The sequence below is a fragment of the Hetaerina americana genome, unplaced genomic scaffold (genome assembly GCF_022747635.1).
Source record: "Hetaerina americana unplaced genomic scaffold, ioHetAmer1.1.p SCAF_3, whole genome shotgun sequence".
Lineage (NCBI taxonomy): Eukaryota > Metazoa > Arthropoda > Insecta > Odonata > Calopterygidae > Hetaerina > Hetaerina americana.
In genome coordinates this window covers 53,558,877-53,582,972 of record NW_027286874.1, presented here as the reverse complement: position 1 = coordinate 53,582,972, position 24,096 = coordinate 53,558,877, and the positions used below count along the sequence as shown (strand labels likewise).

Here is a 24,096-nt window from a genome sequence, read left to right as displayed (position 1 = left end):
TTCAGCCCCTTCCAGCCGATTTCCGACTGGCATTTTTATTTTAGTTTAAAAATAGCTGCGTATAAAGAATATCATTACTATTCTGAACATATCTTTGCGAATAATAGACATATTTGTCTTTCATGCGATAATTTTGACAGCTTAGGAACTTGCCTTATTCCGCTTTAAGCCGCCACAGGAGACTTCGTATGTACGTTTTCAGTGATGCAATGCGAAAACGCAGTCAAGAAATTGTTACCGAGGAGAGAATACGTTTTTACGTGGACATATCCGTAAGAGCTGAGACGCAATCTTTACGAAGCCTAGATGTGTATGGCGGGCGTTACAGAAACGAATGTTCTCAGATCGAACGTTTACTGGGGGAAAAATTTGACCCGCTCATCCAATATGAAAAATCGGGGAATATTGACTAGGTCATTAATACCTTCTGCCCTCTCTTACCATCAGTCGAAGTTTTGAAAGTCCGCCCCAAAACTAAGTATTGGGGAGCTGTGTGGAGCTGTTTTCGGCATGTGTACATAAGTTTAACTCTGTATCCCTGAACGTCCACTCCACACTCCATAAGCCACCCCTGGGGAGTGGTGGAGAGTTTTCGGACACCTTTCAACAAGGATGTAAATGGTAAAATGGACGGAAAGGAAAACAAACGAAGAAGTTCGTAGGCTTGGGGGAGAAGAAAGGACAAATCAAAGGGGACAGAAAAGGCGGTTTCACTTGCGATGGAATTTAAAACAGAGTGAGAACACCAGGCAAGCGAGGTAGAGTGAGGAAAAGAAAAAGAAAGTTTGACTGAGTGAAAGATGGAAGAAATATGCGGAATTGAAGAGTATATTGTAGTGTGGGCTGTCAGGGTGTCTTATTAGTCGAGGCTTGGAAGTATGTCTTTGTCCGGTCTCTGTCCGTCCTACCTTGAAAGGTAGATGGCCATAATAGTATCATAAATAAACATCAGTTTTTGTGCAAATGTCCGTTTTTACCTCATTTAAAAGGACAGTTGTGTTCCACATTTAAAGGAATAATAATCTGGCATTAAAATTGTAACATCGAATGCTGACGTATATACTCGCACTTACCATGTGAGCGTATTTCATTGAGGACGATTTCAACAATTGACTCCATTCAAATGTCATTTTTTTTGTAAAGGCCATAATGGTCGCAACTCTTCGCGTACTATGCACATCTGTGGTCTAATTGCCACACACCTTGTCGGTTGCTTTCAGGAAATAGTGTAGAAGTAAATGACTTTTACCTCAAAGGCAAAATTTTATCGGAATATATGCATAGCTTTACTGGTTTTATGTTGAAATTAATGATGATGTTCTAATTTTGTCCTCTCTGTTTCCATAAACTTTTAGTGGCAGTTAGTGGAGGCTTAAATTAAGCTCGCGGTTTAGTAGTCAAAGACGCACTCTTATATTCTTCACTATCGTTCTCCCTCAATGTGTCAAGTCATAGGACGTGGTGATTCGGTCATTGAAAATAAGTAAAATATCTCGTAGAAAAATAAGTAAAAGAAAATCCGAATTGAAATCCACTTGGGATATCCAGAGCCCATGAAAACTACCATCTAGGATGGTAGCCCTTGTGAGGTCGGAGTATGTATTCCGTGTTTTACAAAAAATAAACGTCGGCTGGAATCACTGTATAGTGATGAAACAATGGAACTCACACTTAATCGACGGATGGGCAATAGTGACAATGTTGGAGACACTAGAAAGCCGAACGGATGGTTTAATTGATTCGTGTAGCCCACGAATAATCATTTACGCGGTCAAAATATACAGGAACACATAACAAATCAAAGGAATTTTCTTCGCCTCGCTGATTTCTCCCTCTTGTTTTTCCATGACTTTACAGTGTAGACATAGATACAAAATCTAATACCTTTGCTCCGCCCCACAGTTGCCACAATGGAGACATGGGCCCTTTCTATCAGATGGGCCCGCACACCCTGATGGTGCCGATGGAGCTGTTTGCCCTGAACCGGCAGCGACTCTGTGAGCGGTTGAAGCAGCGCATTGGGCACGAGACCAATTGCGGCCGCAGCAGCTTCCCCGGGAAGGCCATGGTGCTCCTCCAAGGGGGCAACGACTTCCACCTTTACGACACCGACGTCGACCTTGAATTCAGACAGGTTGGTTTGGCCCTTATCGATAGATCGATTGGACGCCCGTTGAATTGTTTACCACCGCAAATGTATACAGTCGATCACTCGACAGCACGCGCCATGGTGACCGGACGGACCAGAAAAAAAATCGTGCGATTAGGACCAACTCAAGTTTCCCCCTAACTCACAGTCACGCAACATTATTATTTATTTTCTTCAAATAATTGGATATGATTTGCCAATTAGAGATGTTAAATACAAATTTCATTCGTGATTTTTTTCTCGTCAAGCTCGTTTTACTTAAAAGAGTAACCTACTACTTAAGAATTTACTTAATGGAATTAATAGCGTCCACGCTTAATCAGGGCTGTTGGCCCTCTTTCTTGTCCTCTTTTTTCCACTTGCCCTTTTTGCAAATAATTATGTTGAAAACGATGTTTCAACTGTCTTACCTATTAATATCACCTGTTGGCTGTCCCATGCTGAAAATAATTAAATGCTGTTTCTTTATCATCTTATGGGGAGCATTTTTATGTAATTAATTAAAGCTCATTTGGTCTCGAGTGAAGACTTCGGGGCGGAGCCCTATGTACTCTGGAGGCTGAATCTCTGTATTGATAAAGTTAATGTTGTATCAGTAAGAAATCTCTTTAAAAATGTGATGGTGCCGCAACCACTTGTTGATATTGATTCCCTTGCTATCAGTTTTAGCTACTGATAGTAGCAATAGGATCGACTACATTTACATCCTTGTAAATGTAGTCGATCTGCTTACTACGCATCTACTCCGATTTCTTGAGAGTGGACGGCAAACTTGAAAGCACAGGCATTTGGTGGTACAGCCATTCTGCATTATTACGCAGTAGGTCAACAATTGTTCCCGCTGAGTAGATGTACAATAGCACCTACAGGTCATTTGGCCCACAGCGCATACGCGGAATATTGATCGATTATACTTTTTTTTCCATGTGGATCAATAAAAAAACATTGGAGCTTACTTCTCGGTAATATTTAACCTCTTATGTGGTCGATATCTGGATACGATGGAAAGAGATGTCCTCATTGGAATTTTTGAGGTTATATCTGTTTATTTATACGACCTAATTGCAAAAAATATCATTTCTGCTGTTTTTACCTCATGAGTCTCAATTACTCCACCGCTACTGTTTTGATCAAGAATCTGAAATAAACGGGTCACCTTACATTCATTGAATACGGCTTATACATACGTATATTGCTATGAGTTTGTAACATGCAAGTTCGGCCACTCGGAATTGAGAGAATTGCATTAGTCACTTATCATTGAGGAAGCATTTAACGACGTTGAAATGATGTCGCTCTAAGCTTAGCTATTTCGAATGAATTTTGATGAGTGGGGTCGACGTAATGTGGCCTCACTCTGAATTAAGTTTGCGCCGCCTAGCTAATGATTTGTGCTCCTGAATAAAGTCTAGCACGTAAAGTTTTTAATCCCGTCGCCGTTTTTGCGTTCACTCTCATGTCCCTGCAGTAAAAGTCTTAGGCCAAAAGATATTACTTGAATCATTTAATTCACTCCATTTCCTCTATTCGCCCTTATTTAGAAATTTATGATTTCCATTCCGCCTTCCATCAACCTCTCATTCGCGCCAACCACGTTCCGGGCATTTCTGATCGTGAAATTTTGTAATCCCGATATTTCCTTCGTCCACTCAATCCGTCTCAGTACTTAGTACTTCAAATTGCGAAGTGCATGCCTAATTCCCCAAGATATATAATTAAAATTCAAGTAATTTCCGTCACTGAGGCAAATGAATTCCTAATATCGACGAGAGCTTCTGCGTACAAATGTATAGCACCGATATTAATGCATGTAATTAATTCACTTTCACAGAATATCACGAGGGGTTGGAACTGCCAAAATTGATCGATTGACATTTTTAGCCCGTATTATATACATCGGTAAATATTAAATCTCACGTGTGACCTAAAGTGGTAATATAGTAATGTTTTCTTTCTAATGTAGGAGGCATATTTCCATTGGACATTCGGTGTTCTTGAGCCTGGAGTCTATGGAGCCATTGATGTGGAGACTGGAAACTCCATATTGTTCTTCCCAAGACTTCCGTCAGAGTATTCCATATGGATGGGAAAACTGCTCTCTACTGAGGAATATAGAAGGAGATATACCGTGGAGCGTGTGTGCTACGTGGATGAGGTAAACTCGACCATCACTCAGATTAGCACTTATGTGCGATCTGCATTTGTATCTTTGATTAATGCTATTTATTTTAAGTATTTAAAGGCCCTATGTGCACATAGACTTAATCCGGAGCTCTTACATAATAGGTCATAAAACACGTCCAAATCTTGTAGTACTCTTGAGATTAACACGTTCCATTCATTCTGTTCTGTCCAACGGAGAGAATTGAATAGGGAGATAGGAAAAAACTAGGTTATAAATAGGGCTAAAACTTTAGAGGTATCACTCATCATGAGTTTGAAATTACCGCTGGCTGGAATTTATTTATTCAACTTCTTAATTGGGGCGAGAGAGTTAGGGTACAGCATATATGTATGTAGATGAAAACGTATGCATAGAATGGAGAATTTTTGAGTGATCCTCCAGACTCCTAGAAAATTTATCATTGTCAAAATTGTTTAAAACACCAGAGACTCTGACATATAAACAAAAGTATAAGCGATCGTAATGGTGTTAGATGAATGATGTACCAGTTAACTCTCGAGGAAAATAAAAAAAGCAAAATGAATTATACCTAAATTATAGATGATTACTGTCCTGTAGCTCTGTGAACATCTTCAATCACTCAGGAAAATTTCTTAATTTTAATATAATCAATGCTCTGATGGGCTTGGTAGCCTAGTGGATTTGGGTACCGGCCTTAAGACTTTGGTTTGAATCCGAGTGAGCCTGAACACCCTCAACCTCATCCAAATTTTCAGGTTGCCGTTCCTCCTATGAGCATCCCTCTAATCCTGACGACATTTCATGCGTCCCAAGGCTTATTGTCAGTACGAGGATATGTTTACTGTATATAATGGATCATCCTCACCCATCAGATCATCCTTCGGGTTAATGGCTGTGGTGGTGTTGTATTAATAATCATTTCACTTACTTTGAAGCCTCTGTTTGAAACCCCGAGGGCTTTTTGAAAGGTTTTAAGGCTTATTTGTTTAAAATTTTGGTTCTTCGATTATACGAGTGACAAAAATCAATGCACTTTCTTTGTCGTTTTTTCTCCTTCGCGCTGTTATTTTACTGTCCACTAATCCAGAAAGAATGTGTTTCCTTATCCTTCAGTGGTTAAATTTATGTGCAGTTGAATATTTACGTCAATGATTTGTATCAAATGACTACTCATGCCTATAGTTTATTAATTGTGAGAAAATATTGCATGGATATCTACTTTTTGTAATATATTACTCTGGAGTTTATGAATTCAAATGTTCTCTAAAACTATCATTATCAATTACTAATTAATATTTTTCTCTATTTACTAATGCATAGGAGGGAGATTATACAGAGTATTCGTAGTAGGAGTGCAGGCAAAAGAATATGTTATTAAACCATACGATAACCTTTCCCCTTTGATCAATGAAATTTGAAAATATCATCTACTCTTTCTTGGAAATATGCCAAATTGCGAAAGTAAGTTGGTTTGTTTGCCAAAATTCTTCGTCGCGGCTTTCAACCCAAAAATATTTACTACATATTTTTTGTGCGAAAGTCTTCGTATTAGCAATTAAGTTTATACTTGTCACTAATCTACACATTTGTCATTCAAGTTAACTACGACGTACCAATTCCTTTATTTGTATTACTTCATGATTTCTTTATAGTCACGGTTCTAAATCCAACGCAACAATGCAGCGTAGGCAATTTTCTAAGACTTTAGTTTTTGCTGTTTTGATTAACTAATCACGATTATCATTCTACTCCAATGGAGTGTCTTTTCCCAACCAGTCTTTCATCTTGTTTCTGCATGTATGATGATCAGAGGAAGGGATCATGTAAATTGTAAAGTATAAAATATAGTTTTTATTACGATAACTTTTGCATTATAATCACTATGCTTCTTAAACATAGAAAATTGAATTGACAAAAATCAGCAGGATTACTGCGTACTTATGTGTAAGAGAAAGGATAGATTAAGTTCCCCTCCGTAACAGAATCTTCTTCTTTTGTCCCTTTTTCTTTGTAAAAGATAAATTGACAATAATTAGTGCTCTTCCCCGTGACAGCTCTGTTTTGTTGAATATTACTACGGTGTTTTTGTAGGTATCAGTTAATTTTCAAACCGATTATGTCCTCGTTTATTTCACTGTCGTGGGGGGCAAAATACTGTCAAAAATAATTCTTCCGAATCCGACGGAATTATCATGTGTTCATTTTTTATATTGCAATCAATACTTTTATAATTATTTTTGCTGAACCGTCGCTATGAAAATTTAATTTACGTGAAAGGTTAAAAAAACTAAATAGATTTATTATCTGGGGAACACTTTTTAAACCATGTATACTAAGCTATGTGTGAGTGTTTACTTGTTTTACCCTTTTATCACAACGGAAAACAATAAGTGTTCACAAAGGGACGCCTGAGGCATCATCCTAAAATCACAAATACTGCATTTAAATGGGTTTAATTCATTCTCAAATTTCAGGTTCTACATAATTTTTGCGGTTATAGTTTTACTATGTAATGAAAACGAATTTATTTTTACTATTAGCAGATCTGATACAGAACCTGGTTTGTTATTTGCCCAATTTTTGCGTTGATGCACGTGCAAAATCTCTCCGGTTAACTCTGCGCACCAAATTGTGACCATCATTAATGGGTTGTCTCTAAATTTCTCGCTACTTTTTATATAAGAAGGTTATTTTTTACGGTAAATTTTATAATATTCGCAGAATTCAAGAATCCACGTGCTGCCACACTATGAGCATTCTCGACACCCTCTTTGAAAACTAATTCAAAGATGATTTACAGTGATAAAGTTAGAGTGGCAAAGCAACCCTTGGTGTTAGCAATCCAGGTTAATGACTGACTTACCAGACGGTAAAAAGGCAAATGACCGATTTTTCACGTCTCATAAATGTTAACGAATTTGAAGAGGTTTTAATCGCCAGTCAAAATGGCATGTTTCATTAAAATAGAATGGTCCGCTGGAATGAATGGCCGTTATCGGTCCTCGTGTGTGTGAGTGTGTGTGTGGTGCTCGCAGCACCGGATCTACGCTCAGTTATGCCCCTTCCCCTTGTCCTCCATGCCGCATCGGAAGCAAATCATCAGATTTAAGCTCACCTCTGACAGTGATTCCCGCCTAACGTCATGTATTTCCGTTCATATAATGGACACTCGTCATTTGCTTCATTACGCTGCGTAGGCTGGTGGAATTGTTCATATCACACACCGTAGAAGATATATTTAATAGCGAGAAGTTGGGGTTTTCCAAGTGACGCAATTAAATTGGAGATTTCGTTAATTAGATGCAATCTTGGTAATTATTAGCTTGTGGAAACACTCGTTCGATTATTAGCGTAGCCAAAACGGCAAACGGTTTTGAATACGAATTTTACCTGCCTATTGAAAATAAGTATCCATAAGAAATTTGTTCTGCAGAGGAAGCTCAATAATCGGAGGTGCTGCAACAGTCGAATTGATCAATTCGAACTATTAAATTACCTTCTTGTATAAATACCATTTTCCCTTCATGCCGCTGTTTTTTTAACGATTATACATTAATACTATTTAATGTATAAGGGTAACTGAATTGAATGTTCGCATCCGAACAATTACGCTTTAGCGGCAAGGATAATTACTTACTATGTTACGTGAGCACTTTATAGAGGATGAAGTTTATTTAACACGTCAGCTCAACGAGTATTTGAATGAGTAACGACTTTTGTTTTTAGTTTCAATTGTACCTACTGGGGATATTAAATGAAAAAAATGGTACTTAATTGATTTCGACTTCATTGCCTCATGAAGTCAGGAAATAGAATTGCAAGATGGAGCAGGGGCTCCTCTTGGCAATCATAGCTCCGTTAATATAGGTCGTCAACTGGAGTTTGATTTGTGAAATTTCATTAGTTCGAGAATAAATAGTGAAGCAGTTAGTTACCACAGCATTTCAAAGTTAAAATTAAGAATGTAGGCCGAAGATATATCCTGTTCTATATCGTGTCAGATATCTTCTCGTCATCCTACCACAATCCAACAGGTGTGGATTTGAACTTTTTTTTTTATTCTTTCAAGCCATTATTCGGCATCTGCATGTGCACATTTACACCAGTCTCGTAAATCGCGACGCAACAGGTCGTATAGAGGAAGTCAATGGTGTTTTTTTAGTCCGTAGTGGGGTAGTACATCTGTTTATGATATATGCATGTTAGTTCGAGCATTAGGTCGGTCAATAAAACAATCAAATGAAGGAAACTCGCATGCCCGGTGACAAATTAGGCATGGCGCTAAACGGTACTGAACCCAACTAAAATATTTTCAAACCCTCAAAAACGAAAATCTTTTTGCGATCGCTACACCATTCCGCGTTTCACGACAATCTGATGCGTGGGGGTGACATCTGGTGTCAAACTAATTTCTCATATTTAAAACTGCTCGGAAAAGTTGACATGGACCTTTGCTTTCGGGCGGCATATTTTTGTTCCGTCTCTAAACGATTTACTAGTGATCCTTACGTGTATCAAACTTACATCGTTCTTCAAGAGGGCAGGATCACACACGTTAACGAACTCCTTATTCGAATAATGCGCGTACTCCCGAGCTTGAGCGTTCGTCGGTGAATCGGTTCCTGCCTCCCGCGTTTCCGCTAGCTCGAGCACACAGCCGGCTCTGAATATCTTTTTTTTTCGTTTTGCGATCGCCCCGCACAAACTTCCGTCCCCTCCCCCACCGAGAGAGTCGCGAGGTTGAGGGGGGTTTGACCCGCAACGCGTCCTTGGGAGATTGTCGTCATGGTTAATAATAATGCTTCCGCACCCCGTGGCGCATTAAAATATCTGGAAAATGAAAATGTACCCATTACTCCCAGCCCCCCCACTCCCCGATTAAGATCCTTATTTTTAACATCCTCCTCTAAATGGAAAAAAAAGTTGACGTGGCTTTACATATAGATTGCTCTGGCGAGTCTTATGCTCGCTCCGTGGTCTTACGGTTTCGCACCGGTTAAAAGAAGCGAAACGTTGCCAAAGATAAAGATCACAAATTTAAATGGTACTTAAATGGCTCGTGGTATACATTGCATTTGATTCAGTATTTTCGGTTTGAAATAGAGCCGTTAGAATATTCGGAGAGAATATATAGAAAACTTGATCTTGAAAATTAATTTTAACGTTCGTTGTTGACCATGGGTTTGACTGGATTATTAAATTTTATGTGTAAACAAAAGGTCATTCTTTTGTTGATCAACGCACCAAACAACGTTCTCAATTGAGATGATACGTTTCCGTCAGAGTGTTCAAGGTCTAAATCTTCCGATAGAGGGTAACTCTTATAAAACCAGTCATTAATTATGTATTCCAAAACATTCAATTTTAATGCCATAAACAGCGCATTTGTGCACTTCTCTCCCTACAACAATTACCCATTTGGCTAGGTACCAAGGGAGACAGAAATGGAAGGAGTTCGAGTTAGTTTGCGTGATAAAATTCCTGTGACCTGAGTAATGGAGGTGTGCGTACAACATGCTTGTACCGCTGACGCTCCTTATTTGGAGACGACTCACGGCGTGCAAAGAGACCTATTTATAACCGAGAAATGTTTTGTGGTGGTGCGTGTAAAACAAACGTAATAACAAATCTCAGTATTTTAATCACATGACTAAGGCGCATTTTGCAATACGAGCTACGCGTCCATTCTGATAGGGTCATTGAATTGCAAAGTGACTTAGCCTCTTCGAGAGCGGCGACGTAGGTGTATCTTATGTGCATCTCTCTCTTTCTCTGCTTCTCTCTTTTTGAAGTTAATTTGGTATGTCAGTTCGTGCGATGGCATATTTTATATCTCAGTATTGAGTTCGTGATTTTCTTTGGAGTATATCCCTCGATTGGTTGCCATATTACCTAGCTCTCCCGATTCAAGGGTATTTTTTTTCCCCCGACTGCCATTCTTGGCGCCGAATCTCCTATCATCGGCATCGGCAGAATAAATAAATCGAGAACTAAGCTCCTTCCTGCGCGTCTTGAACGGGCTCTTTGTTTAGCTTCTCCGAAGTCTCGGTTCCCGGCCGTGAATAGAATCTCAGGTGCCCTTGATGAGTCGCCAGGCCAACGATTACCGTTGAGCTTTCAGGAGGCGCCGGGTCGCCGCCCATGATTCTGCGTGCCGGGTAATCATTGATCCTGATACTATTCCGAGAGGATCATTCCTGGCCGGTACCTCGTCTCCAATGGTGTCTTCTCCATTTCAACCATCTCCGGGCTCACCGACGAGACGGCTCTTAAATTACAATTGCTCCTGAGTAACTCAACGATTGGTTGATAGATTCCTTCGGGACTACAAGGCATTCATACATGTATACGTCTGCGCCATAACCTGCGAGGTTATGGCGTATGCGTCTAGTTAATACCCGTTGTTTGAACTACGTTTCCTATAATAACAAACATTACCAGCACCTCGTCTCACAAGAGTGTAGTTGAACCTCAATGATTTTTAATCTGCGTGCACGTAAAGCCCGCCTGTATTACTGATCGTTTGAAATTTGCAATTTCTTAAATCGTCCTTATTCCTTCAAGTAATACTTAATGTTGATAATGCGTGCGCCGACTTGAATCATCCGGGATGATCGTTTACCGATGTGTGTACGTATGGAAAATGTTCGATTCCCGGGCAAGGCACTCTTGGCACTTGCAGCTCCACCCAAGCTTTGTGATTTTTCGGGTACCAGATCTTCCTGGGAAACCATAACCGGCGCAGGGAAAGGAACTGGCCCCCCTACCCTGATGTGTGAATGTGTGACTTTCACACGCCGTCTGGCTTAGTACTGACATCGTCAATGACGATCGTTCCGTATATATACATATATATATATATATATATATATATATATATATATATATATATATATATATATATAAACACAGATGTAGATTTTTCTGAAGACGACAGCCGAGCTGTCGAAACGTAAAATAACAAATTGTGAGTGTCCTTTCTTTGTGTCTCTATATTCTAAAAATCTACTGTGTTTTTATATATTTGTGCGTCGCCGAAGAGCGTTCCATTTCGAAGATATATTTATATAAATATAAATATATATATATGTATATATATATAATATATATATATATACTCATTTATATGGAAACTTATTTGTTCGCCGTTTGGCGGGATTTCGTGTTTGAATGTGTATATATATATATATATTAGATTTTATTATATTGAAGTATGAGGCATGTAACGTGCTTAGATATTACTGTAGTTGTGTGGTGAATATCCCGAACTAGACGTCCCGAAAAATGTAGTCAAATGATCAACTTCACCATTGATTGACTTTTAGCACGATCGGGCAGAGTACAAAAATTCCTAATTTCTGCTTTGCAAATGCTAGCTATTTGTTTCCTCCCATTAAATTCCCTATTTCACCTGTACATAGATAGCTTTTATAACAAGCCAATATTAATGATGTAATAGAGCACACTGCAAGGCTGCTTGATGAGCGGTCTTGCAGTGCTCAAAGGGACCACACTGTAAAAATCCTTAGGGTATTTATGACGTACCAATCACGTCTCCAGGAGTTAAAGTGTTCGCCTGCCACTGTTCTCGCTGAGTTCGTCCAGTTGGTAGAGAAGTTTCAAATAGCATGGCTCGGTTATTTTTTTGTTAAAGAGTTTTAAACAGTCCACGCACTCTTACGCGAGTGAATGGGAATGTAAAATGAGATCACATGGCACGGTAATGCACGCTCGATAAATCGTGGAAGCTCCGTTTAATCTCTTTCCAGGTTCGACGTAATTAGTTGTAAAGATATAATATATTTCGATAGGTTTTTTTGACAGGGACGTGGTTGAAATAATTCTCAAAATACAGGGCCCCCCATTTCCTATCCTTGTCTTAACAAAAAAGGCGCTGGGAGCGGAAAGCTTCCAAACATGGGGTCGGGACGAGCGTTATCGCAGAACCGGATGCTTCCCATCATAGCTCTAGATTAGAAGGACAGCAGACACTACTAGTCCACCCACCATTCCGTTGGGGAAGCGAGCACCCCAAGCCTCTTCACAGACGTCTCTTGTCTGCACCGCTCTCATTCCTGCTGAAGTGAACGGATGGCTTCATCTCTACTATGAATAGTGATTTGCATTCAGTGCTAGTTAGCGTGGCGAGGATTTGGGTCCTCGCGCAGGGTGAATTACCACACGAGAATGTCATGCGTACAAAATTACTGGACTGATTTACGTCTCCTAATTGGCTCTTCTTGCTCTAAAATGTTTTATTTCGAGCATGGAGAAAAAGTAACTTTTGAATGGACGAAAATAGTCGTAAATCGTTCTCCTTTAAAGCACTGTACCTATATGTCTTCCCAGGAATGCAAATCTTCAGCAAGATTGTGTTATAGTGTAACTTTTATTATGTGTAGCAGCTTGTGTCGTTTAAGTATAATCCAGGTCTAAACGCAGGTTAATGTAGTGTATATAAGCTGCCGAATGTAAATATTTGACATAGTTGGAATTATATAATTTTTTAATCAGTGACTAACTTTTAAGTTTCAACATTTTTATGGTTGCTGCACGTTGCTGAATCACCCCCACCACTCGCCCTAGGGGTGACTTCCAGGGTACCATATCTAGATGATTAAGTGTCACAATAAATATCATACTCGCCCTAACTGTTGCCACACGATTAATTAATCGGGTGATGAATTTACACGCAGTTAATATGTCGGTTTTTAACTGCAAAATTCATAATAGATACGGCTCTTGCCACTCCCAAAATCCATCCACTTTATCATTATTATGCAGAGTTTCAACAATTTTTTGTGAGGGTTTGTTCAATTTTATCTCATTTAATTTCTAAACAGCCATTTACATTTTCTTTGGCAATTAAAGTTTTCTATCTTGATCTTACTCGCATCACGCTTCGCATTCCCGTCTTGAAACTTCTTACGCAACAGTACGTAGTTAGCGGTGGAGATGCAAACGAGTTTCGTATTTTGGTTCATAACTCACGTTTTTATCATTTTGGCGTGAATTACCTTTCAAAAGCGAGCAATTGTCATCGTTTTTCCGTGTGGAAGGACTGTAAAATACTATAGTGCACGTGAGGAGCGAGAGAGTGATGGCGATCTGAATGCAATAGCTTCACCGCCGTGGCCTGACGTTAAAGCTTAATTCACCTTCCAGAAACCTCGATATAGTGGAAGCGAGCTTCACTCTTCCTCGTGGTATTTCCTGAATTGACCCTTCCATCCTATAAAGGTAACGGCTGCCTGACTCGCTTATAACCCTTAGTCTGTGGCTGAATATGCTTTCAAGTTTTTGATTTATCAGCCAATCTGCGGTCCAATGACGAAAATCAATAAAATCTCTCTCGATTGGAATTCCATGGATTTCGTTCTCTGTCTCCAGTAGTTCGCTTTCCGACGACAATCGCAATTCAGCGGAATGCCTTGTCCCTGGTTTGTTAAGTGAACTTACACCGGGTCATTGCTGAAAATAAAAAATGCTTGCGAAAAAATGATGTCGGTGTGGTCGACCAATATTTGGCGTTAAAGCGGGATCCGCCTGGGCATTGGAAGTGTTTGTTTCGGAGTAGACGCGCTCCTGTGAGTCTTACGGATAGCACGCTTCTGAGAAGGCGGGGAGCGTGCAAGGAAAACGTTCGAGGGAAACAAAATTCCGGTCATAAAATTCCTTACAGCCATCCATTTGGTTCTGGATATACACTTCCTTCGGTTCCTTCCCAAAAAAAATCCCTCTCCACGCACTCATCCTCTCTCTCCTTTCCAGAGACCATTGATCTGCCGTCTTCTTAAACAAAATGGCCTTCGGAGAGTAGCCGCCTTCCAGTCAGCGGTCGCATTCCGCTCACAATAAACAAGACTCTCCCAGCGGACCCTCCCGGACCCCCCCCCACCCCCCTCCGAAGGAGAACTCTCTCTCTCTCTTGCCGACCTCCCTCTCACACTCTTTCCCTCCCCCTCCTGCAGACGGATCCCACCCACCCTCCCACCTCCCGCCCATTCTGCCAGCCAGTCCCCGCCCCCGGGGGGCGATCCCTTTCTGTACTTCTCGCCCCACCGCTAACCACCTCTTTCCACGGCAGAATTCCTGTGTGCACTTCATCCCTCCACCCACTTCCCTCTCCTCCGCACCCGCTCCTCTCTTCTCCTCACTCCTCTTCCATCTCCCTCCCTCCAACATCCTCCTCCTCCAGCTCCGGAGTCGGTTGAACGGCCGCGGCTTCCGAGACCAATTACCGCTCTCCATCCGCTCCGCGAAAAGAACCGCGACTTTTATTACATCAAATCCTCTGGTACACGCTTTATGCGAGCCCATCTTGCTTGCTCGGCGGGAGCAGCGTGTTTGTGTGCGCGTGCGTGTGTTGGGTGCGTCGCGAAGGGAGGGAGAGGAGGGATAGGGGCGGCTGAAAGCGCCTCACCGTTCCGTCCGTCCGTCTGCCATCTCCCGTGCTCTCATTTCCTTTTACTCCTTCCCCCTCCCCCGCTTCCCCCTCTCTCTTCCCGCGTTGCAATTAGGCGAATGATATGAGCGAGTGATGATGAGGGCGACATGAAACGAAATGAGAGGCGGGAGGAGGGAGAAGAGGGGTGCTTGTGGGTGGAAATTCGCATTTTCCCCTCCGCCGCCGCGGTGTCCGTTTTGTGTATATTTTTTCCGCTTCGAATTTCCTCCGTTCCGGGAAGGGGAGGGCATGCAACGGGGCAGAGGGGGTCGGGTGTGCGTATTGCCGCGTTTTTCTCTGGCGGGTTGGTGGGAGGGAGGAGGAGGAAGAAAGAAGGATGGTGGGACAGTCAGGGGAGACACTCGCCGACGGAGCGAAAAAGTGACCTCCCTTCCTATCTCTTTCTTCGACGATGAAGATGCTTTAGTTTTCTAGGCACGTGCGACATTTGTCGTTCGCGGAGCCGCATGCCTGTATTTATGGATTTAAACTTCGGAACCGGTCCCAGATTATTTGATCCAGTCGAAGAATGGACGTCGGCTCTCCTCTGCTCATCTCATTGTCTTTCTCCATTGTCAGCGTCAATAAAGGTGTTTGCTCCGAAAGTAAAAGCGCTGGATTTACCCCCGGTGGTGAATGGCGATAGTTAATCCTCCCACTCGGATCTAGGAGGAGCTAGGAAATTCACTAGAGCTGCAGTTACACGTGCGGGTCCATGTAATTCCTGCATTTCAGTTATTTTAGTACCCTGCAAGCCACCGCCAGGGTGTGTGGCACAGGGAATACAACTGCTTTTACTACAGAAGGGGAAGTTATGTATGTTAGATCGGAGAGATCAAGTGTGGAATCAAAAGATTCAACATTTAATTTTTCCCACGAATTATAAGGGATCAATACTGCAGACGATTTCATTAGGTCATTTTTTTAAATAGCATTGTACGTTGTCATTATTTAATCTAACCCTTATTATTGCTCTTCAAGTTGATAGCATATCGTCTCACAAGCGTAGATAAATAGTTTATGTTTTGATACAGTAGTGCAGGTAGCTGTTTCCAAAATTATTTCCACTTTTATCAGTTTTATTTAGCATATTTATTGGTAACCCTTAATGAGAAACCCTGAACCTTGATGTTGTATGCCTGGTGTTGTATCAGCTCCTACCAGGCATTCTAAATGCGTACAATACATCTACGTCTACATAATTCCCCGTAAGGGCGTGTAGCGGGGTTGCTGGGGCACCAGCCATGCATGCACAACTATTAATTCATACGTGAACTTGAATGTTTTAGCTCATTTACATGAACACCTAAACACATATATGCCTATGTACATCGTGCAATAACTGTATAAATCACTTAATGTTTGTCTTTAAGTAAATACATTCGGCTGATCGGGCTCAATATAGTTATGATTGCGCATCACACGCGGGGAGAACGAGTACTTGACTGTTGGTGACAGTGCTAGAGCAAGGACCATGTAGATATAAATGTAGAATTTCGCGCCTGACTTGGGTGCATACAAATATTTAGGTAATGATTTTGAAACCTTCAGGCCCTTTGGAGGTGGGACGAGGAAATTTTCTCACGGGAAACCCCGCGCGGGGACTGTTCTCGAGGATCGAGTGGAAAGTTCATGAGGGAATCGTGAATTAAAAGCGAAGGTCGACGCTCGGCGCCCACCTCCAACACATGCTGAGAGGGTAAATTAGGTATTTCGACGCGGGCAAGGATCGGGAATGCGTGGTAAGGCCAGCCAGTCAGCCGCAGCGGCTCGCCGGCGCGTCTCCGTGCGTGTAAATCCTCCCAAGCCGTCGAGCGGCCTCGCATGCACGCGGCGTTTCGCTCAGGTGTCCTGTGGGTGGGGGGAAAAAAGGGTAAACAAGAGAGTTTTTGCTTGCTCCTCGTCGTTGCTATCTTGTGCGGGGATGCGATTTGGACGGGAGGGCGAGGGTCTGGCCTGGGGTCTCCTCCTCCCTCGGGAGATACCATGGCCGACAAGCGGAAGGGTCACATCCTGCCATACGTCCCACGTCGCCGCGCCTTCCCTCCTCCTCCGCATATCCCCTCCGTCGTCTTTCCCTCCGTGTGGCCTCCCCCGACATTTCAAAACCCCAACAGTTGCCACCTCCTATTTCCGCCGGCCTCTCTCTCCCTTTTTAAGGTTTGGAATGCTGCGCTAAGTCACAAGTCGGAGGGATGCGAAGGAGAATAATATTGATGTTTTCACTCCTCTCCGGCTTGAATAAATTCTCCCGTTAGGCCGTGGCTAGAAGTTGATACTTTCGATAGATGCGAGGTAAATTCTTTTTAGATGAGTATGTTTCTTTGCAGACGGATAAAGCGGGCAGGTACTAGCTTCATCTATCTACATATGCCATACATTATACGCCGCAAGCCAACTACAGAGTATGTGGCGGGACGTGTGAGGTCACCAGCCAAGCATGCACAATGCCAATCAAGACAACTCTGCTCAAATTTTAGTTAGATGGAACAAAGTTTATCTCACGAAAGAAGGTAACGCAACAATAGAGGGAATGCAGCAATATTCATTAACCGGATGCGTATATCCATATCCAGCGGGAGAACTGTAAAATAGATGGGTTTATTAAATAAAAAAATAACATGCTGGACATTGACAAAATATACACACTGTCAATGCTGATTATCTCCTTCGCAATGGCTGTCATATCTATTTTGATCTCTAATGGTTAAAGGAAAAAAACGGCAGTTTAAATCTATCCATTCTAATATTTATATTCCTGATACACGCAGGAACATGATGTCATGTAAACGCCATCCGGTGAGCGGCTTATTCCCCAGATAAAAACCAGTTGCTTGAAGATAAACAGAACAGGCCTGTGAACTTTTCGGGAGTAAATTTTGTGTGCTTTGTAATGCATTGCTCGTTTAACACGTTTTTCTAAAACGTGCGTTTATAAATAATGATGGCGTCGCAGTCTTTTCGTGTTCCGAATATTAGTCAACCATTACGTACACCTAAGATATTTGATCCTTGGAGTTCAAGTACACATTTATATTGCTATCTCCACGTTGAAAGAATATGTTGATGTGTTGCAAAATATTCATCAAATATTTTCTTGCACTCTTCCTTTAAAAAAAGAAAAACGTTTCTTTACTTAAACACAGGACGATTTTATGGACTTATTGAGTATTATCGCCATTTCGTGGCACCCGGCATTTCTTCACACCAAATTCAGCTTTCCAGCAATTTTGGAAATGCCTTTTCTGTATCTATGAGGTAGTGTTGAGTCCATGTAGATTTTTTATCTGTATAACGAGGGAACGTGTGCTCGCTTCTTGCTAGTGATCCTATAGAATTAACGTAAAAAGGAATACTGTTTCACTGAATGGATAAACTTGGTAATTTTTCCCACCAACACTTTATGATGCTACCGGAGTCGACGCATAGGCAACATCGTCAGGTATTCCATTCCAATATGCGTCGAAACCGATAGTAATAGAAAATTTCTGTGTGAAAAAATACCGTTTATTTATTCTGTGATTCAGATTGTTCGCAAAATAGAAGTTTAAACTATCAAATTTAACGGAATACTGTTCGTTCACGAAGTGCTACTATGTGTAGGCACTTACCCTTAACAGCAATTCGTCTTACATTATTTTAAATTTAGAAATCTTTGTGACTATTAGACCTTATAAAAATGTTTTCCATCATATGAATAATGTAACTTCTCCATTAGTAATCAGTAATAAAGAAATATTTAATTTTGATGATTTATACTTGTGTGAAATCACCCCCTGCTATTGTCACACAGACTTGCGGTAGTGTAGGTGTAAATAAGCATGATGAATTCACTCCTTGCCACCAATCTCTTCATTATTTCTTCAGTTCTGCTTAATAGTAAGCAATTCATGTGATTTGTTAACTCGCAATATCGCATTTACCGTCGAGAGAAGTAGGGTGGAGGAAATCATTTCCACCCCTCGCCTGCCGGTGACGAAAGGCAGTGGAGGGCTGGAGGGGTACGTAATGGCGAAGCGAATTCCAGCGACTCACGAATTTGAGGATGTCTGAAAACATTCCCATGACTGCGGATCGGAGGGGGGAGGTATACCTCCCCTTCAGGATTAATACGGTACATCACCCCCTTCCCGCTTCGGCTCTCCAACCGCGGTGATACGCGCCTGCACTAACAATTCACCACCTCCCCGTTCATCCTCTCCCTCCCCCATAGCAAACCCTTTCACAGGCCCTCCTCCCCCATCCCCTTCTCTCACTCACCTTCCTTCACCCTCCTCTGCCCACCTCCCCCGACACCCTCCTTGTTCCCGCGGCTCCCCTCCTCAAAGTCGCTGGCCATGCCCTACCCCTTTTTCCTCAGTATAACCCCCCCCCCCGCCTTCGCTCCCTCGGAGATCCCTCCCTATATGCATTACTGGCCGAGCATTCACCCAAACAAACCCAAGGCTAACCTTGAGACACGGGCAGGGAGGGAGGGCCCGGAGAGGGAGGTGTGGGGAGGGGGAGAGATGGAGGCTCGACCTGGCCCGGAGAGAGGAAGTGGGAGGGTGGTCGGAGGAGGAGGTGGGAGAGAGGGCGCCGGGGAATGGAGAGACGGGCCGTGGTGGAGGGGGTGGGGTCGGAGGCGGCGGACGCAGCAGGTGCGAGGGCCGCTCCGATGGAGCCTACTCGCCCTCCCCCATTCCATTCCCATCCTCTCAACGCGGGGTTTATGCTTTCACGTTGTTGCTGTTTTCCCTCTCGTTGTTTTCAACCGCCTTCCCTCCCCGCCGTCTTGTCCCCTTCCAGCTCCGGGGGCCCTCGTGCGTGGGTCGTCCGGGTGATTTTAATTCCACGGCCGCATCGTCATTAATCCCACATTTTTACGCTCTCATTTCTTCTCATCGGCGCCGGGTGCCGAAGGGGTGGGTGCTTAGGTGAGGGGGGGAATCCCCGTGCCGCCCGCGGGGAACGAAGACAGGTGACGAGGGCGTTCCCGTCAACCCTCCCCATTCCACGCCGCCCCACAGAACGCCTCCGTGCGTGAGAGCTAGCGAATCGATCGCCTCGATAAGCGGTCGGATTTCCGCGGAAATTGCGCGTCCTAAAACTAGGCCCCGTGCAGAAGGGGAGGGGTGGACCTGGGATCCCTCTATTGCGGGTCTGCCAAGGCTGCGAAGAAGCTCATCCACGTAGTAGTACCTCCTTGCTCTGAGAGCAACCCTGCCATGTTTGGAAAGGGTTGAAAATGCTGATTGGAAAGGAATGTTCAGCGGGTAGGGTATATAAGGGATTGGGTGAAGGGGCGCTCGGTGATGTCGTTTTTGGTGGCGTCAGCTGTAATGTAGTTTAAGTCACATCGGGTTGTTCCCAAAGTGTCATCGGTTCCCATTGTTTGATCCTTGCGGCGGCTTGCGGGGTATTAAGTAGATGTAGATGTAGAGTTGCCGGTGCCCAGAGGGGCTTGTCCAGGAATCCAACCCGGGCCCTCCGGTCAGTAGACCAACGCTCTACCCTATATATATATATATATATATATATATATATATATATATATATATATATATATATATATATGTATATATATATATATATGTATATATATATATATATACATTCAAACACGAAATCCCGCCAAACGGCGAATAAATACTCATATATACAGAAACAGATATAAGGAAAAGGGATAGGAACACATATAAAGGACGAACACAATAGAGGTGGGGAAGGCGGAATCGAACGGATCACAAGAGTAAAAATATTTCCTCAACCGGGACTCGAACACCGGATCTTTCCACTTGCCGGGCGGATGCTCTTAACCACTTGAGCTATCGAGGATAGTCAATTTACCCTGAGATCCGTGGGTCTAATATGTCGCCAAGCGCCCCGATTTTTTCAGCCAAGAGATGGCGTCAGGGGGCTGTTTCACCCACCAAAGGAGAAATAGACAATACACAAGGAATGGAAAGGACAGTGGCTCAGATGCTCAAGTGGTTAAGAGCATCCGCCCGGCAAGTGGAAAGATCCGGTGTTCGAGTCCCGGTTGAGGAAATATTTTTACTCTTGTGATCCGTTCGATTCCGCCTTCCCCACCTCTATTGTGTTCGTCCTTTATATGTGTTCCTATCCCTTTTCCTTATATCTGTTTCTGTATATATGAGTATTTATTCGCCGTTTGGCGGGATTTCGTGTTTGAATGTGTATTTGGCCAATGTGGCTCATCTCTTTCTTCTGGCTATGCGTGCCACGAAACGCACTGTTCCTTTCCTCTATGATGTTGTATGAATTCTAACCCACTGTCCTTTCCATTCCTTGTGTATTGTCTATTTCTCCTTTGGTGGGTGAAACAGCCCCCTGACGCCATCTCTTGGCTGAAAAAATCGGGGCGCTTGGCGACATATTAGACCCACGGATCTCAGGGTAAATTGACTATCCTCGATAGCTCAAGTGGTTAAGAGCATCCGCCCGGCAAGTGGAAAGATCCGGTGTTCGAGTCCCGGTTGAGGAAATATTTTTACTCTTGTGATCCGTTCGATTCCGCCTTCCCCACCTCTATTGTGTTCGTCCTTTATATGTGTTCCTATCCCTTTTCCTTATATCTGTTTCTGTATATATATATATATATATATATATGTATATGTGGGTCGCGTTAGTTCAGGGGTAGAGCGTTGGTCTACTGACCGGAGGGTCCGGGTTCGATTCCTGGACAAGCCTCTCTGGGCACCTGCAACTCTACATCTACATCTACTTAATACCCCGCAAGCCGCCGCAAGGACGTGTGGCGGGGGGTGTTAGGACACTATCCGTAATTAAGAAAACCGCATGTAAAAGCCAGAAATTTATACCATCCGCAAACAAAACATGGCAAACTCCACCCAAGCTATGCGACTTTTTTGGGTACCAGGTCTTCCTGGGAAACCATAACCGGCACAGGGAAAGGAACTGCCCCCCCTACCCTGATGTGTGAATTTCACACGCCGTATAGTGCTTAGTACTGGGTGAACTCTACCATCACCTACTAAACCGACCTTCGGGTTGATTACTGTGTTTATGGTTATATATATATATATATATATATATATATATATATATATATATATATATATATATATATATATTCAAATATAAATAATAATAATAATATATATAATATAATATATATAATATAATATATATAATAACAAATATATATAATAATAATATATATATTATATATATATATATATATATATATATATATATATATATATATACATTCAAACACGAAATCCCGCCAAACGGCGAATAAATACTCATATATACAGAAACAGATATAAGGAAAAGGGATAGGAACACATATAAAGGACGAACACAATAGAGGTGGGGGAAGGCGGAATCGAACGGATCACAAGAGTAAAAATATTTCCTCAACCGGGACTCGAACACCGGATCTTTCCACTTGCCGGGGCGGATGCTCTTAACCACTTGAGCTATCGAGGATAGTCAATTTACCCTGAGATCCGTGGGTCTAATATGTCGCCAAGCGCCCCGATTCTTTCAGCCAAGAGATGGCGTCAGGGGGCTGTTTCACCCACCAAAGGAGAAATAGACAATACACAAGGAAAGGAAAGGGACAGTGGGTTAGAATTCATACAAAGTGGGTTAGAATTCAATGTGGCTCATCTCTTTCTTCTGGCTATGCGTGCCACGAAACGCACTGTTCTTTTCCTGTATGATGTTGTATGAATTCTAACCCACTGTCCTTTCCTTTCCTTGTGTATTGTCTATTTCTCCTTTGGTGGGTGAAACAGCCCCCTGACGCCATCTCTTGGCTGAAAGAATCGGGGCGCTTGGCGACATATTAGACCCACGGATCTCAGGGTAAATTGACTATCCTCGATAGCTCAAGTGGTTAAGAGCATCCGCCCGGCAAGTGGAAAGATCCGGTGTTCGAGTCCCGGTTGAGGAAATATTTTTACTCTTGTGATCCGTTCGATTCCGCCTTCCCCACCTCTATTGTGTTCGTCCTTTATATGTGTTCCTATCCCTTTTCCTTATATCTGTTTCTGTATATATGAGTATATATATATATATATATATATATATATATATATATATGTATATATATAATATATATATATACTATATATATATAATATATATATATATACTATATATATATATATATAACTTATGTGAAAGTTGAAAATTCGAAAGTGAAGGGAATGAAATGTATCCACGTCAGATATTCACAGCACGCACTATATCTCTTCTCTGCGTCATGTTTTGTCCAAAATAAGAGCACTGTTGGTCACTCGAAGGGTCTCGAAATAAGTGTTTCCTGTACCCTGGGCCAATTATGGAACTGCAATGTCTTAGTCAAAATATTTTGGATTTTTCTGCGTCTTTTACAGGTAAACCCTAAACGCTACTTCCACTTTATTGGTATAACCTTCTCGCTTGCCCATTAACCCTTGCTTATACAAAAGAGTCTAGCAAAGGTTCCAATCACGCGCTTAAACTTACCCGTCCAGTCATTTTCTGAATTGCCCTTCCCCCGAGTGGGTCGTAAAGGTACTTGGCCCCCAACTCCCTGAAATCCCCCAATGAAGTGGTGCCTTTAAAGACTTCTGTGGCTTTGTCTCCTTGAAATAATATCCTGGTTTTCCCCACGAGGAAAGCAACTCTCTTATGTCCGTTTCTTTTCGACTTGAGGTCAGTTGGAGGAAAGGCAAATATACCAGGAAAATTAGTTCCCAGCAGATCCTTGATGATCCTCGAAGTTCTGAGTAAGTATGCTAGGGACTCACATAGCTCTCTTATTTTTAATGCACGCCGTGATACAAATTAGCTATTGTAACAGTTATTCCAGTTATTTCAATTATTTTGCCTTTTGTAAGTTAATAACACAAAAAAACAACATTTTATTTTGATGTTGCATGCCCGGTGTGGAATCACCCCCCGCCACACACCCCAGCGATAGCTTGTCGGATAACATGTGTGAATAGAAGATATAATTTGGTGGCCGGTTATTTTCGTCTGGCCGCAAATTCAGGTTTCTATATCTACGCAATTCCCCCCAAGCCGCCGCAACCACCCGTGCATTCGAATGCAACCACATGAAAAAAAGCAGAAACATGGCAATGCTCAACCACACAGTCATGTAAAACCCATTTAAACTTACATCCGTGCTAATATATGTATTAGCCACTATGCATACACAGGTTTTATCTTGGTAATTGACATGGGAGGTAGAATTAAATTTGAATGAATGTGTTTTGATACATTTTTAGAGGAGAAGTATTTTACCCGAAAACACTTACACCATACAGGGAACCAACATGATAAACGTAGAATCGTTAAATACTTAGCGATAGCGATACTTAACGATAAATA

At 42.2% G+C, this 24,096-nt stretch overlaps 1 protein-coding gene across 1 annotated transcript in view; it reads left to right on the top strand.

Moving 5' to 3' along the window:
- Nucleotides 1–24,096, top strand: part of Dip-C (dipeptidase C) — a 301,266-nt gene that overhangs the window by 13,155 nt on the left and 264,015 nt on the right. Inside the window, exons 2-3 of the mRNA XM_071587368.1 lie at nt 1,903–2,134; nt 4,113–4,304. Of these exons, the coding sequence (XP_071443469.1) occupies nt 1,903–2,134; nt 4,113–4,304 (424 nt within the window). The remainder of the gene's footprint in view (nt 1–1,902; nt 2,135–4,112; nt 4,305–24,096) is intronic.